The sequence below is a fragment of the Notothenia coriiceps genome, unplaced genomic scaffold (genome assembly GCF_000735185.1).
Source record: "Notothenia coriiceps isolate Sejong01 unplaced genomic scaffold, NC01 NC01_scaffold00000339, whole genome shotgun sequence".
In the NCBI taxonomy this organism is placed as follows: domain Eukaryota; kingdom Metazoa; phylum Chordata; class Actinopteri; order Perciformes; family Nototheniidae; genus Notothenia; species Notothenia coriiceps.
In genome coordinates, this window is record NW_011333040.1 from 17,877,773 (window position 1) to 17,895,930 (window position 18,158).

The following is an 18,158-nucleotide window of genomic DNA, read 5'->3' on the forward strand; positions in this document are numbered from 1 at the left end:
TTTGTTAGCTAAAATCTTATAAAGACCTGAGTATTTCTTACTATTCTTATGTCTTAGATGTAGCAATGACTGACCCAAATTAATGTAATCATCTCAAAATAAATTGTGATCTTATGGCGGTTAGGGCCCATAAACACCTACACACAACACCACACGTTACATAAAAAGGGTTTATAATGTAAGATGTGGTTAAGAGGGCAGGGCACTGAAAAGGACTCACACAATACATCGGTGGGATTACAACAATTTTTAACGTAAATGGTAGTCGCCCTAAACTGCCAGAATCCATGCGCGGGTTGATGTGTGGAGGACCCCAGATCACAGATTGGGCCATTAATCCATTCAGTGCTGTTGGTGGGTAAAAAAAGTTAGCATTGTTTAAAATCGTCAATGTGATTCATTGATTGAGCTCACAGTGGAACGTTACTTCACAGAAAGAGGATGTTGACGTGCGAACAAGTAGGTCGTCATGATCAAGGTTAAATCACAACCTCTCTCAGTCCCCTCTTCTCACAACAACTACCGTTAATCAACAATTTATTTTGTCGACTCTCACGCAAAGTAAATCTGACAAAATGTTATTTTTGCCATTGTTGCCTAAAAAAGATTTTCGCCATACGAAGTTTAAAATTTAGTATGTATGTTTAAAAAAATTAGTTATTGATAAAAAATTAGTATTTTATGTAAAATTTAGATTTCGTAAATAATATAGGCCTCTCAGAGCAGCAGATGATAATCGAGTACTCTTACACCGGAGCAGTAGTTCGGGCCCTATAAACGTCGCTGAACAAGAATTACCCACTTTTATTGGCATACACACCATCTCCACACCACCACCAATGTTGTTTGAAGAGTACTGACTTCCTCAAAGGAGAGATATTGTTCGACAGCCGTCTACCACAGTGCCTTACGGAGAGGAGTACTCTAGTTGGCCTCGACACGTGGGGTGAGAGCGCCCGAGGGACAGGACGTCCGCTGTGCGCAAGATCTCGCACAGAGGTGGAGGAGTTGGACGTTTGACGGCGTAGGCGTGTTCACATATACACATGTAGCAAAGTCTACAATACAAGCAACACCGACAGATACAAGTCACTACTTGGGAGACAGTAGGAAAGCCTTTAGAGCGGCAAAATTAGTTTATCCAGAAGCAACACACTAAGTACATCTAGACGTATTTTATAAAAACCCCAACCCCCCCGACCCTGGCCTCCATTAGACCCGGACACTCGATAATACACCTGTGATACTTGGACCACAAAAAAAAAATTATAATATTACTATCACCCCACAAATGGGCTCATAAGGACTACAGCAGACGAGGGTACCTACATATAATCCGAACAGCGGAGCTCACTATCCATCAGTCGTCGAGTAATGATGACCCACGCAATATATTAAATTGACGCGAGGCTCAAGTAAACCGTGTCGACCTGCAGACCACTTGCGACAATCTTCCCGGCAAGTTCCATAATTCTCGTCTCACGACGACTCGCGTCTCGCACTCATCTACTTTTAAAAAACACCTATAATTAATGCCGTAGCAACTCGATCCGATCGATCTATGCAACACTGATAGACGATTGCAATCGAATCGAGGATAAGATATCAAAAAAAAGTATCGACTATGTCTCCACATATCATATATATCGATGAAGCCCACTAACTAATTTCACATTTCATGGACGGCTAGAACATGATACTCTTTCATCTCGTGGTATCTAGCAACCTGGAATCAGTTTCTCATCTTGTCAGCCGGGTCCAGAACATGATCTACATTGTGTCATTTCATAGCAAAACATGAACTGATTCTCATCATTCAGTGAGTCTACGACATGAACGCATTTCACTTCATAGGGGTAAACATGAACTCATTTCGTCTCATGAGTCTAGAACATATCTGCATTTTCATTTTCATGACCAAACAGAACTCATTCACTATATAGTCTTAGAACATAACTCATTTTCATCTTCGATGGGTCTAACACCATTAGTGAGACATCATAGACGTAATGTTTTTTACAAGGACGTTCTCATTGTCATCTTTCATAACAAGGTTTTATATCACTATCACGTTTCATTTTCATAGTAACACGTCTAAGGCCAGGTAAAGTCTTATTATACTAACTCAAAGGTATATCTAATCTTAGTACTTTCACAAGCAGTTCGCACCATTTCCACGTCGATCAAACTTACTGAAGACATATGGACGTCCGCGAACCCTAAATAGCGGTCCAGCCTGAGTTTCAGACTAAATTGTGAACTCAATATAAATGTAGTAAGTACCGGTAGACCGTTTCATTGATTTCCATAATTTATGGTACATCACCTCCATCTTCATGTGGTACATGAAACTTACATACCCCCCAACTTCTTGTTTCATCGGTTTTGTAACTTATGAATTTATCTTCAGTTCATAGAGTTTTAACACGGTCATATCAGTAGACCAATCAAAATACCTTGAATCAATAAATGTGTACACACCGATATTCTATCTGTTCTGATCGGCAACGTGTCTCCGTACTTTGTAAAAGTACGAGTTGTCATACGGTTTATATTTTTGGAACTGACCGATGTGTTAAATTTATTTACGAAATTATATAATAGTATAATCTCCACAGCTGGGAGGAAACCGTAAGACGAAGTAGGATAATCTCCTCGACGAAATCAAGCAAGTACTGTACGCTTTTAGGACGGACAACTAAGGAATAAAATTCGGCTATAGGCACCCCACCCCTCGGCCTCCCGACCAGGAACAGTGGAAAACAGTACGGACTCACTCAAACGTAGGGACCATGACGTCAATTTTCGAGGTCAGTGATTAAGTAGCATAGTTTTGTAAGTCCAGTCATTGTGAGTTTCGATTTACGACGTATGGTAGCAAGTCGATACATGATACAATATTACATAAGCAAATTAGTGCTTCTACATGTATAACCTTACAAAGAATTGAATGTCATCGCGATAACAAAAATGTTACACGACAACCTTACCTAAATAATTTAATGGTTACTTATGGAACATAACAACTTCGAAAATTCTTCCCACTTGATACTACGGACTTAATGTTTGTACAATATGATTTTTATGTATTTTTCTTTTGTATTTATTTTTTTTTATTTATTTATTTATTATTTTATATTATAAAATGTTTTTTGTTTTTTTTTTTTTTTTTTATTTTTTTTTTGTTTCATTTATTTATTTCTTGTACTATGTGGTTTTTTTTTTCGTATTATCTCTTTCTACAATGCAGTGTATTTTTTTTTTTCTTTATTCTTTTATTATTCATGTTATTGTTTCTATTTGATTATCCAGGCAGTCTCATACTTGGGTTCAATTAAATCGACGACCTCTTCTTTCTAGTCTCCTCCTTTTTTCCCCCCTCTCTCGTCTATCTCTATTATCTCTTAATCACACAACATTTTATGTGTCGACTCTCGACGGTAGAAGTAGAGTCTGACAAAGTTTTTGCCATTTTGCCTGATAAAAAGAATCGTCCATACGTACAGTTGAATTTAGCTTATGTATGTGATAAAAAATTAGTTATTTTGTAAAATTAGTATTTTCGAAAGTTAATATGACCCTCAGTACCCCAGCAATGAAACACCTCTACACCGTAAGCGATTATTCACCCTATTAAAGCGTCGCTGAACAAGGAATACCCCTTGTCGTGGTGCAGTACGGCGAGTGCCTAGGAGGGCAATGCGAATATCCCTAGGACTTAGACGGCTGCTCCGAGGTAATTTTATATTTATAAAAATCACTTAATGAGCTCAAATCCATCAATTATTCAAATTACTTCAACTGTTATGTCAATAAGGTAGTACACAGGTCGACTAAAGTAACGTTAAGCGTCGCTTGTTCTTGTTTATTTACTGAGCACACTTCTACTACTAATTTAAGCTCCATAATTTTTAGGCTCTCGGGCCCGACGTAAAGAGGACAAGGCAATAGAGCTGATTTGTTGTATAAACAGTTTATTTGATTGTACCAGCTACAAAGACATTTACTAATGTGACAGAGTAATAGATCTGTCCTACATACTTGGCACTGATGACCTAGAATGGTTGTCAAGGTCGACATGTACGTCGCAGTGGACATAGACTGAATAAAGTAGTACTCGAGGCGTCAACACTTGGGTGACGTGGGAGACCGCCTAGTAGCTAGGTAGACGTCGCGCCCGACAGTAATTTAATTAGATTGATAGTGGCCCCGCGCCTAGAGTCAGTCTGACCTCAACCCCGCGCACACAACCACACCCCCCGACCTAGAACAAGCATCGCTACCGACCAAAAACACAACAAGCAAAAATAAACAAAAACCAACAAACCGCAGCACCAACACAAAAAACAAACACAAACCACCAAGGCAAAACACCGAAAAAAAAAAGCTTGACACCCTCCCATTAACCAACACAAAATGACAAGTCCACAAACACACAACGACGAAGGTAGGGAAGAACAATCGTATTGGATGAACGAGAAGACTAACTCAATTTTGTAAACACAATGTACCTAGTAGAACAAGGATACCCTACACATGCCTTAACAAACCTGTTTGAAGTTTAAATACTGGAATATTGTAACTTTAACTATAAGATTTACTTCGTAGAATTCAGTCTGACGGCAGGCAGTTAGCTCTGATCACCTATGATAAATGCGCCTCACCTAATCGCCGGCGATTCAGCCACAGAGCTCCCTCTATACAAATCAAACTGTAGACGGTGTGAAAGCACCTATTGTTTTAAATAATGGTCGGAATGTGACCTGTGAGCCTTCTGAATTACCGTGGAACAGCACATTCTAAACTAAAATGTTCAATCAATAAAGTAATCTTATCTTAATAATATCTTCATATTAATAATAATAATAAATCATACAGTATGTGTCCGAAAGGGAGCAGGAGGAAGCAAACACAAAAATATACAAAAAATATACTGCATATTAAAGCAAACGATTGTAAAGGTAAAAGTATGAGCATAACAAATAAAGAAGTGTAATGTAAACATTTACATTATAATTATGATTATTTAATATATATAGACTATATATTATTGAATTACAAGATTAGATATACTTTAGTTGATCTAAAATATTGATGTGTTCAAATGCTCTTCAAAACACAACTGAAAGTCCATGAAACTTGTCTTTCTGTATTTGTGAATGAAGCGCCATCTCCTGGTTAAAACCTGAAATTGAAAATCTGGCAACGCCCTCTTGGAAAATAGTGGGAGGGCTTGACATTCCTCAATACTGGTCTTAGGCAGGTCATAGGCAGGAAGCTGTAAGCTGGAGTCTGAAATTCGGTGCTACATCTGTACATTAAACAGGCTTGTATTTTTGGGGGGCTGTATTTTCAACTGATTCAAGATTTTGATTATTTTTGAGATATTCTCTTTAAAAAAAAACTCAATCCAGAGGAATGTCAAAGGTCAGGTTCAACTAAAAATCAGTGAATTTGAAGGTATTTTGATTCAGATCAGTGTATTCTCCACTCTCACATCACTCTCACATGCGTGAGGGAAAAAGAACACAACACAGACTCTAACTGACTAACATCAGTTATATTGCCTCTCAAAACCAGCCTCTGGCCCTGATTCCAACTCGTTTGAATCCATCCATTAACTGCAAGAAGCGAATGGTGGAGGTAGTAAGCGTCTGTATGGAAATGCAAACTCTCCTCTCTGTTCTCACAAGGCCTCCCTGTGCGGGGCCCTCAGCTTTCTGTGCAGGCGCCTCTAGTGACCGGAGACCTCAGGTACTGCGGAGCGCATAAAGCTTAGCAGACTCTTCACGCTAACGAAGGATCACTTCTAAGCTACTGTCCCGCAGCTGCTGCCTCTCTGTTGGACTCCGGTGCTGCACATTACTCACGAGACGTTGTAAAAAAACGCAGTAACCACTCCGTCAACGCCACAATAACCCCCGTCTTGCGGGCCGGATGAGAATGTCTGGCGGGCCGGATGTGGCCCGCGGGCCGCCAGTTGATGGTCGCTGAACTAGGCTTCTTGTGATGACGAGATTTTACTGACCACTTTTTCAGTATTTCAGAACTTCTTTTAAGCTGAAGCCTTCTCAGTGTTGAGCTGTCCCTGGTTCCTAACATGATTCTGTTAGCGAACAATACATCTGTCCTGTTGTTGACCGTCAGCAGTGCATTCATTACATGCTCTGTAAAATGATTTAACACGAAAAGATTGTCAGAGCACACTTCCTGTCCACAAGTAAACATTTTAATTTTTTGTAATGACATTTTGGTTCATATCGAACATGTTACAAAAATGATCTCATCATTATTTAGCCCTATGCTTTTTGCTGTCCACACCCTTCTCCTTCTCCTTCCTGCTCTCTCACCTCTATTTTCCAGAAGTTCCTCATCTCTCCCTTTCCTGTTTCTCATCGTCATTTCATCACCATTGCTATCTGCTCTTCTCTGCCCTTGTCTGTTTCTGTTTCCCTGGTTTAACAGACTCTGGTCTTTCTCTCCGCTCTCATCCTTCTTTCTCTCTCCTCTACTGCTCCCTCTACTTCTATCATATTGTGTCAAACCCCTGTCCTCACTCTTTGATCCTTACCTCTATTCCTTTGTTTTTCCTTCCACCCTGTCTCCCTATCACCCCCACCCTCTCCTCTTGTGTACTCATCCCCTGGCCTCCTACATAAATACATGTGTCTGTAACGCCAGTCAACTGGAGCGGCATGATGAGGCAGCTTTAAAGACAGAGAGTGAGACAGGGAGAGAAGCTCCCCCTAAAATGGGTTCTATTACTGAGCTCCCACCCACGCGCGCGCGAACGGATGCATCCAAACACGCACGCGCATGAGCCAAGTGAGCATGCGCGCACGCACACATTCCCATACAGCCCGGCCAATAAAGCAGCACAGAAGTGAGACAGAAATAACAATCCGCTCCCCAGCAGAGAGGACTGTCAGCAGCACGAGCCGCGGAGCTGCGTTCAGAGGATGTAAAGTGTGTGTAAAGTGTGTCTCCTGAGAGAACACACAATCCACCAACAGTGCCAACACAGGCGCCACAAAAGGAGCAGTCACACACTGAGGGTATGGCAGACTAATCAGATTACAGCGATGATTCATTTCCCGGGCACTAAGAATAAAACTCCTGCTGGCACCCCCCTGGCAGGAAAAAAATCCACTGCATAGCAGAGCATCCTCCGCCATCTCACACACCCTGTATTATTAATAGTCGATCAATCAGCCTTACCTTCATCAATATCCACCTCCTCTCCTCTTTTCTCCACAATCCGTCCTCCCTCCTCTCCGACCGGTCCTCTAACGGCTCCGTTAAATCACACAGAACCGGACGGTTTTTTAAAGGCGGTCAGGCTTGGCTGGTATCCCAACTCCGGCTCTCCTCTCCGGGGCAACTCTTCTCCCCACCACAGCCGGGAGAGAGGGGCTCTCTGGGTAGTTTTGTGGGCCTGAATAAATGTGGGACCGGACGGCACAAAACTGCAGATACACCGGAACATACGTGGCGCAGTCAGGCAGAAAAAAGGGGGCGGGAATCCAGGTGCCGGTGGTCTCGCCGTGCAAACCCACGAGAAGCACTCACGTACATATAGATCCTCAGACGAGAAGGGTGGGTGTATGCAGGGTCGTAAGGTTAGCCTCCCAAAGCCAATGAACGTTACTTCAGAAACGAATTTAATGTAACGGGGATGTAAGAGCTCGTGCCATCCATGTATTGTTTCATCCGAGCAGTCCTCACAGAGACACCGGAGACATAGATCGGAGAAAAGTGATGTCTGGAGGCTAAATATCTTCAGATCCGACACCGCTCATCCCAAATCCCGGTAAACCCCGTGCCCACCAGGAACAACACCCACCGACCCTGAAGGTGTTAACGAGTACAAACAACCTTTTATCCACCATGCGTCTGCGGCTCTGAGCGGCTGCTCTGTTCCCCAAACGGCAGTTATCCCTCCAGGTAGGACCTGTTTAACAAATGCAAATAATTAATCCCAAATATTCCGGTAAAGCGCGCGCGGTTCCCATCCGTCAGCACGCAGAGATAGAGACCGAAGGCAGATCCCGCAATCTGTCCGGGCGGGGTCCGCGGTCCTCAGGGACGGACAGCAGGGAGTCCGGCAGCAGGGAGCAGCATTTGGCGCGCTGAAGGAAATTACCAATCTCTCCTCTCATCAAGCCGACACACACACACACACACACACACACACACACACACACACACACACACACACACACACACACACACACACACACACACACTGGCCAGACCCTTGGCATTCCTCAGCTGTCCTCTAAAAACATGGCTGAGGGCAGGATGCTGGGGTTAGCAGTGTGCTGCTGCCCCTTTACGGACTAAGTTCATATGTCATTAATCCCAAATGTATTTACAACACAGTTCTCACATGTGACTTTGGATACATTTCACATTGTGTAATGTGCATAGCCCACTGTTCTCATTGAGTAAATATCTCAATGATCAATCCAACAATATCATCTCAATCTTTTTTATTGAGGCATTTGGTCATAAATAATTGCGATATATGATTTCCTTCATATTGCCAAGGCCTAATTTTAAAGTAGACAGACATTTTAAGAAGATGCAGTGTTGTTGATTTTTCTGAAGGGTACCAAATGTTAAAGTTTATATTTCTTCAGTGATGACTGTAAGTCTGTTAAAAATGTATTGACCTGCTTGTGGATGTCTACCTGTGTGTATCCAGCTGTCCAGTCCAGTGAGGTGCGGGGGGGCGTCACGCGGAGTCTGAGTCGCCAAGGAAGTGAAGTCACGGATCACCCAGTGTTCTGTAACTCGGGGTGGGGCGTGACAGAGGAGTACCGGGGCCAGCGGACGTACTCCCCCTGTGTGCCACAGTCCCAGGTAAATAAAGCATGTGGGCACAGCGTATGATGCCTCTTTAGGAATGATTTTAGTTTATATGTTTGGTTTAATGTATGTATTTGTTATTTGTTGTTTGTTACAGCACCCACTGTTGTACAGGAATGACAGTACTGGCCCAGACATGGACAGAGGGGTAGAGGCAGGAAGTGACATGACTCCACCCACTCCTTCATTCCCTATCTCTCCGCCAACACCTTATGGTAACTGCAGCATGTTTCCTTTGTCATTGTAAATATTTGTATTTAATCTGAGCATCACATTTGTGCATGTACTCGTGCCTTGTGTTTGTTTTATAAGTCTAATTAAATATCTCTGTCTTTGTTTTCAGTGAAAAGTATGTCGGAATTGAATCATCTCAGGCAAACACCATCTCTCATGCAGTCTTATGGAGTCTACAGAACAGAAAATGGTAGGTTAACATTCCTTTAGATTACAAACTGAATGCATTACAGGAATCAGTTTTAAGATTTGTTCAATATGAGGAAGAACAATGTGTCTTTCTCTGTGAAATTGAAAGCAGCAACAATTAAGAATGTAAAATAGCAGAGCTGGGATATAGAAAACTGTTCTCCATATAATTTGACGGTATATATTTAAATTGCAGGAATGTCATTCCATTGTGAACTAAAAATATGAATAATTGACCTTTGTCTAAGCCTATGGGTTTGAGAAACCTTTTCAAAGAGAGTTAAAAAGCTGACCAAGTTGGTGTGAAAAACACAAGACAAACCTATTAGCTTACTTATAGTAGAATGGTGTTTTTCCGTTCAACTAATTACAGATAGTGAATGACAACAAGACACCCAGGTAGTGGAAGGTTATGGTAGTCTTTTTCATGTCTGCCCTCTGAAGTTTGGATACACTATCTCTCAAGATCAAAGCTATTACAGGTCCCTCTTGCTTTACCTAATAATGGTGACATTGTTGTACGTGGAATTTGAGTGGTTTTAAAAACAGAGGCCGAAAACAAAGACGTCTCATAAATGCGAGAGCAGGGAGATTCCTAACCAGTCTCTGCCCTTCATGTTTGGTTTCTGGAGAATGTCGGCGTGGTCACGGCTCGAAGGGAACACTTTTTTTCAGACATAACGTTGTTGTTCTTTCAAATGAAACAGAGCCTTTTATGTGTGGTGTTTATCTAAGATGAAACACGCCCTGGCTATAAGATTGCCCGAGATGGGAAGAGTTGTGCATTCATAGCATTTTGTGGTATCAGCATTTATGGTCTCGGATGTACATTTCTAGATTTTTTTCTTGTTTACACAATTTTTATTGCGGAACTAGTATTCATACTGTATGTTGCACCCCAAGCAACTCAGCTGTTTTATATTTGGCATACTTTTTGACCATGTTTAATGTCAGGAACTACCCACCCCCACATGGGTAATCTCTCCGTGTTCTTCATTTTTCAGTCTGCTCTGAACTTTTATAGACTAGGTTCCGTAATGATCTACAGTATGTCTAAAGGTTGTAGGGCCTGGGAGCCGTTCTGTGCCCCCGCTGTGCCTCTTACAACCTCAGACACCCAGGCTAAAATCACCCACTCATTCTTGCCACATCTCCATGGGGACTGTGGGTCAGGAGGCATTACGCAAAAAAAAGTTTCTTCCCCCATGAAGGTGCCTCTGTGTAGAACTAGGGGAAATAGGGACAAGAAGAAACCAGCAACTCTTTCAGCTTCGTAGTTCTAACTCGTACAAAGTAACCCAGAGAGAGCTTTGCTGCAAATCTGGAGGAGGGACAGGGCTTTTAAATTCAGGGCTGTCAGTGGCTCCAGGCTATGACTGATTGAAATGAAAGCTTTTAGATAATTATGTCAGAGGCCTTTTAATTTCTAGCTGCAATAGAGATTTGTTTGCTCTATGGGTTGTTGCAACCGTAGCTGGTGATTGGTTTTATGTAGATTGATGGCCGTGTTCAAGGCCATAAGGAGAGTCTCATTTCATTTCAGCTCCATTATTGATTGTTGGTTACTGGAAAGATTCCAATGCTCTTTCTAAAGGGCTTTTTTGCTGTATCATACAGTCCTGTTTTTTTGTGTGCATATTTGAACCTTTTACGTTTGTTTCTCTGAGTTATTTTTATATAGCTGGGTTTTAGATTCTTTATATTTGCTCATTATATTCAAAATGTAATTAAAAGCAGTGCCTGATTTGATTTGTTTTCCTTCTCTCACACAGAACCCCGGGGATACCCAGAGAGTATCAGTCACGTTGGAGTCGATAGTTTAACAGACCCCTCCATCAACTGCCACCGGACGCTAAGTGCCACACACTCTGCCTCTATTGTTGGGACCAGCCTTCAGTGGACAGACAGGTACAGATCTGTCCTATCACGGACCTCAAAGCTGATCTTTTCTTTTATAACTAGAGCGCAGGATTCCCAAAACAAGCTTCAGACTGGTGTTGACTTGCAGTCGGCTCAAGATGATATGAAACACTTTTATATTAATTACAGTATTAAATAACCCCAGTAAAACAAACAACAAGTCTGTTGCATCTTCCCTTTGTATTCAACATTTTCAATTTGTGCACAAATAACACCATTGTAAATTTAAAAAAATGAGTGGCTAGTAAACATGTTCAACAACCTGCCATAGGGCCAGGTGTGGAAAAACAGACCCTGGTTTTATGTGATCCTTTAAAAGTCTACCTTTATGCTGCAGTAGACAGAAACATGCATTATCTTTGGCAAATATTCTTGAAATGTGGCTGAAAATCTACATTTGAATGGTTATTTGACTGTGAGTTTACCGTTATTTATTTCCTTTTTTTCTGTTAAGTTCATCCACGATCCAGTCCTGGCCAGAGCATCCCGTCCTGAGCCGCCACTCGTCTCTGAGCAGCAGCTACCCCGCCAACAGACAACCACCGCTGCACGCCATGTCGGTGGACTATGGTCACCACTCTCCCCCCCTGCACCACCCCCACATCCACCCTGCCCCCAACGCCCACAGCTCCCCCCGAAGCATCCAGCGAAGCCGCATGGCTCGCTACGCTCACGGCCGCAGTCCAGCTCAGAGCTTTGACGAGCACGATGACTTGGCTCTCGGCTATGTCGCGAACTGTGCAAACACCACCTCTAATCTGCTGGGAAACGGAGGCATGGACTTGGAACTTTTGACCACCATGGATGGGCAAAATCAGTTACAACTGCCCCAGATGCAGCCTCCACTTCTGCCTGAGAAGAAGAGGGCGTCAGATGGGGACCATTCGCTGGGAACAGCTTCTCCAGCCCTCAGTGGGTTCTCCAGTCCCCACAGTGGGAGCTCCCTGAGTATTCCCTTCCCAAATGTTTTGCCTGACCTCTCTGCTCAGACGCTGGGCACAGCCTCACCTCTGCCAGGTAAACTACAATCCCTGTATGAAGTTAATGTCCTTATTGGTGCCACATGGCCTGCTAACACCGCATACTACTGTACTGATCACAGGCGTATAATTGTGTTTTCCAGATCTACTGGCCAGTAAGCAGGTTACTGTAAAATTTGTGCAGGACACATCCAAATTCTGGTACAAGCCAGATATCTCAAGGGATCAAGGTAGGTTTCCAGAGTCCACTTTTGTGCCATAGTAATAAAAGAAGGTCAACTTTTCCCCAGATCTAAAGGACTGCCTCTCAATTATGTTTATTTTCTCTCAGCCATTTCAGTCTTGAAGGACAAGGAGCCTGGTTGCTTCATTGTTCGAGACAGCCATTCCTTCAGAGGGGCTTATGGACTGGCCATGAAGGTCGCTACCCCCCCACCCTCAGTTATCCAACAGACCAAGAAAGGTACGGTAGATTTGAACATCAAACTTTTAAATTTAGATTCTTAGTTTTTACTAGATTGGGTTCAAAATAAAATAAATTATTCAAACAATATTATAGACACATTATTTTACGTGTATGAATATCTTAAAATATTTTCTAAATGCTTTCAATTTGATTGTATATGACCTTTAGTATAAGTTAAACCTTTTAGGAAATACATTTATTTGCTTGATTACAATGTGAAGATTAACACCATTTTCATGACTGGCCAATAAATATAGAGCTTATGTTAAGTGGGGGTTAACCTAGCTTAGCATTAAGCATGGAAGCTGCGGTGAGCGTTTACATTTTGCCTCTTCAAAAGTGAAAACATGCCCATTAAGTTTGTAGAAAGAAAAAAAACTGTTTTTCTCAAAAGTTATTCTTGAAGATTGGCCCAGTCGTACAGATTTCCTGAGAATCATCCATAGCATAATCACAGACAAAGCCATCTACAGTTACAGCCCACTGTACCTGCCCTCGCGCTGGAATATGAGAGTCCTTCCCTCTGGTTGTGTGTGAGAGCTCTTCACTGTGTTTCTCTCCTGGGCATCAGCAGGATGAAGCCAAACACACCCCTTTTGCCTGATAGTCTTAGATGTTCAGCTAATGTTTCACATCCTTAACAAAGGATAAGTTGGGTCCTTAAGCCAGCTCTGATCCCAGGGCCATCTCAGGGGAAGCTGTCTGCCCCACATTACTCTGTCTGATATGGATGTAATATCCAGGGACAGGGGTCAAAAGAGGCTGCTTGGTTATTTACTTCCTAGTGTTTGTAAAGGATATTCAAGAAATACATGGAGGGATGTTGGAATGAAAACAAAGTCTCAAGAGGAATCTGGCCAAACATTCTCTGGCCATGTTTCAACACGAAAACAAAGGCTGATTGAGGGATGATAGAGGTTCACATATCACTTTTTTTTATTCAGAAAAGGCCCAGAGGACATTAAATCTCACGCGGTGTGTATCATAACCATTTTGGACTATTAATCTATCATTATCCACACACATGACACAAAGGATGCCCTTATGCCCCTTCCTGCACTAGCCCACCCCAGCGTACAATCTTTTCATTTTATCTCCCATTCACACCTGTCCTTTTGTTTGCTTTACTCCTACGCAGTCCAAAGGCACCTGTAGGGACATTCACGACACAGTCCTTATCCCAACGTTCAGCTCAGGGCATTGTGGCTCCTTATAAGTGTGAAACCCTACCCACCTTAAGGAGCTGTGCTTTCTCCAAGCCTTTGTGTCCAGACATTCCTCAAATAGACTCCTCCTGCCCCCTTAGAGGCGCTTCTGTTAAATCATAATCCCATTAATCTCTGGAGAGATTGAATGTAGTGATTTAATATGTTTCAAGTATCTTTGAGGGTGGAAGAATACATGTACTAAGACAAGTGCTTGGAGCTATTATTCAGGCCTGAGTAAATAGGATTTCAGAAAGAGGAGTGTTTTGCTGAAACATAACAGACCATAGATTATAGTTATTTATCTTTCCTGTATCTGTATATATACATATATATGTTATATCTGTTTATCTGACCTTCTATCTCACTTTTATCACAGGAGGCGATCTATCCGATGAATTAGTACGCCACTTCCTGATTGAGTGTACACAGAAAGGTGTGCGGCTGAAGGGCTGCCCCAATGAGCCTTATTTTGGTGAGTAACTATACTGTTAAATCCTCTCCTTTCACAGCTGGTAAACAGCCTCCTGGCTGTTTGGCTGAACTGCACAAAGTGAAAGACTTCTCACACCATACTGCCCTCTATGGGTCATTGGTGCCTTGCACAACTGTCTGCTGATAATTAGCTTGAAGCATAAACACGAGTAATGCACCGTGAACTTCACCCACAGCCTGCTGACCAATGTTTTCATCTGTTCTCTTTAACCAGAATAATGGTACCTCCTGCTTTCCTGACTTCTAGTTCCACGTTGTTATGCTGTTATTGCATTATATTCGCATTATATGTTATATTTTTGCTTATTTAGTAGATATACAGTTTTTATTAATGTATAGGACAGTTGCTGACTGCAATGAAGGCAATCAGAAATGTTGTGCACTTGCAGTCTTCGAAACGGTATTAAAAGTAATTATTAAAGATAATAAATACATGTAATAAACTCTCAATACAACTATTTTTGTTTTACAGGAAGCTTAACAGCGCTAGTCTGCCAACATTCAATCACCCCCTTGGCCCTGCCCTGCAAACTTATCATTCCTGACAGAGGTAAACTACACACACAGTCACAGAGATGTTTGTATTTTCAAAAATGAAAATAAACATTAATTTATAATTATTTGATGTTGTGAGGCTTGCGGTACACTGATTTTTTTTTTTAAATTGACTTAAATGTATTATGTCAACAGTTCCAAATAATTGTATAAGGTCAGTTGAAAGCAATAGTATTAAGTTGAACCTATTATTTTGTATTTAAACCTAATATTATTGCTTTCAACTAACCTAATACAGTTATGTGTCATTTGTTAAAATAATACATTTATTCAAGTCTACGTTTAAAAATAATTTCAGTGTATCTGCCAATCTCTCTGTTTAGATGTCCTGCCATCTGGTCATTTTATTTATTTATGAAGCTGTTGTCGTGTTCACCAACACATTTCACTGACATTTTTTGCTTTTATTCTTATCAGATCCACTTGAAGATGTTGTGGAGACTAACTCACAATCTGTCACCAACTCTGCGGCTGAGCTGCTAAAACAGGGAGCAGGTAATGATGCGTCTAAGCTCATATGCTATGAATAGACATAATGACGAAGCAATGATGGCACTCTACATTCACACCACAGACACAATCCCTGTGTGCAATTCTGGGACAAACATTTTTCCTCGTCCTGTTATTACTGACTGTGGAACACTACATTAGTCCACAGGTTCTTCTTTTCATTTAGCAGCTGTGATCCAAGTGTAATTTGAATGTGTTTCTGCAGCCTGTAATGTGTGGTACCTCGGCTCCGTGGAGATGGAGTCACTCACAGGCGTCCAGGCGGTGCAGAAAGCCACCAGTATGTCCCTGAGCGCCAACCCTCCACCAACCTCCACCGTTGTTCACTTCAAGGTGTCTTCCCAGGGAATCACCCTCACTGACAACCAGAGGAAGTGGGTAGCACACAGGAATATTCACACATAACACACCTGCAGAGGCCGTTTCTTACAATAACAACCCCCCTGTTTTCTTTTAGGCTGTTCTTCAGGAGGCATTACAATGTGAATACGGTCATATTTTGTGCATTGGACCCTCAAGATAGAAAGTGAGTATTTAAGTGTGAACACATGTAATTTAAGGGTTTCCAGAAAACTGATAATGTCTATTGTTAGGCAAGCGTGTTATTATCTAACCTGATTTAGTATGTCAACAAACTTACATTTCTACAAGTTCTACTAAGCCAATAACAATCCTCCTTTCTCTGCTCTCAGGTGGAAAAGAGATGGCTGCACTTCAGCAAAGTAAGTTAATGATTATCCTTTTCACATTGCTACAACCAGAGCAGCATTGAATAGGATTAAAGGACCATGTTCAGTTTGAGATTGGAAGACAGTTCTGATATTTGTATCCATCTCTGCAGGGTTTTTGGCTTTGTGGCGAGGAAATCTGGCACTTCCATGGACAATGTATGTCACCTGTTTGCAGAGAATGACCCTGAGCAGCCAGCAAGCGCCATCGTCAACTTTGTTTCCAAGGTGATGATTGGCTCGCAGAAGAATAAGTAGGACTGCTTCGGACAGAGCTGATCACCTGGACAGACTTTTACTATGGGTGGAAAAAAGAAAGACTGAATGGCTGAACATAGGGACAAATGTAAAGGACCGAGGATGTTGACTTTAACTCTGGATTTTAACTGGATATTAGGTACATATTGGTCACCTTCAAGCACCAGGACATTCAATTACATACTTCAAATATAAATCCATTCTATGGTGTTATTTTATTTTCCTGTAAAATGAACTGTATATTAGAAAACAACTACATCATAAGACATATCTATCTATTATAACTGTCCATGTGATACAGTTAGATTTATTTTCTCCACATATTTTAAGGACATAACAGTCACACATTCCACAAAGGCTGCCTCTGTTTTTTGTGCATCACCTTTTTTATGGACAGATCATGAAAACCGTACCTTGTTATATGTCTTTTTTTTCTTCTTATATTTAACCAAAACAAACTTAATTTAAGCTAATAACATTATGTAAAGTTATAGCCAGTGTAGAAGCACCTCTTTGTCCAGCATGCAGTATTGTGTTGTGTAGAGTTCAAAATGTGGAAAAGCAGTGCAGCGAAAAATAATCATTTAGATTTGGGACAGGTTAACCACAGCCTTCTGTACATGCACCGCATGTATGTGGCATCTCTCAATCTGTAAAATAGCTGTCTTCATAGGATGTATGTGAATAGGACTACTTTTAAAGCTGTCTGCTACATTTTTGATGAACGTGTGTTTGTGTTGAAATGAGAGAAACCATAGAAAAATATTTTTGATTAATCCCTAATATATATTGATTTGACATAAGTTGGTTGAAAACACATAGAAGATAGTACAAGTGGTATTCCACACAAAGCTGCCAATTTTTTTACTTGTTTGCGCTCTTATGTGGGGCTCATGGCCAGTAACAGCACTGCTGTGTTTCAGTATCCCGATTGTACATTTAATTTTAACCTTAAAAAAAGGCATAGGCTATGATATACGGTGCAAGCAAATGCTGCAGTTTTGCCAGGGTTTTTACAAGTTCTTAAAAGAAAGGAAAGAGCTCACGAATCAATTTAGGATTTGAACAATGTCAGTGACATTATACAATATATTTGCTCTGGGACCAACAAGATGAAGCTTGGCTAAAGATTTATATTTTACTAGTTGAGAGCTTGTTGACATTGTGTTGAGGTGATGATGACCATAAAACTTTATTCCTTTCAACTTTTTGTGTTTGGAAGCCATTTTATCAAGAGAGGGACCAACGGCCAAAATAAAGCTCTGTTGTTATTCCTTCATTGTTTATGTACACATTTGTAATCTTGTTATCTATTATCTGTACCTCATACTTATTTCATTTAATACTGTGCCTCTGTGTATAACATGCTACTTGTGAACGGTTTATTTGTATATTGAAAATGCATTGTTTTTTGTGTCCTGTAAATAAAGAAAATTAAACATGTATATATAGTCTTTGTGATATGTTAACCATTGAAAGAGTGGAGACTGAAAGGAGTCAACCAAAAGAGATATTTTATTAGTGGACTTAGTGGGGGTTCTTTTAGCCTGATTTTGTTACATTTGGACAAATCCAGGCTAGCTGTGTCTCAGTGTCCAGTCTTTGTGCTAAGCTAAGTAAGCTAGTTTTTGGCCGTAGTTTCATATTTAACAAACAGACACACAAGTAGTGTTTTACAAGAGTCTTATTTAGCATTAGTTAGCTTACCAATACAGTGAATAGGCACATTTTCCAAGATATAAAACTT

The 18,158-nt window shown here is 41.2% G+C and overlaps 1 protein-coding gene across 1 annotated transcript; it reads left to right on the forward strand.

Moving 5' to 3' along the window:
• The first annotated feature begins 6,794 nt into the window (after positions 1-6,794).
• Positions 6,795-17,854, forward strand: LOC104951788 (tensin-3-like). The gene is made up of 16 exons (XM_010778519.1): positions 6,795-6,825; positions 7,831-7,944; positions 8,708-8,865; positions 8,969-9,086; positions 9,215-9,295; positions 11,067-11,202; positions 11,669-12,231; positions 12,338-12,424; positions 12,526-12,657; positions 14,245-14,340; positions 14,833-14,910; positions 15,333-15,410; positions 15,631-15,799; positions 15,883-15,951; positions 16,118-16,147; positions 16,267-17,854. The coding sequence occupies exons 1-16, from the start codon at positions 6,795-6,797 to the stop codon at positions 16,409-16,411; spliced, it is 2,085 nt and encodes a 694-aa protein (XP_010776821.1). The 3' UTR covers positions 16,412-17,854.
• Positions 17,855-18,158: the final 304 nt, after the last annotated feature.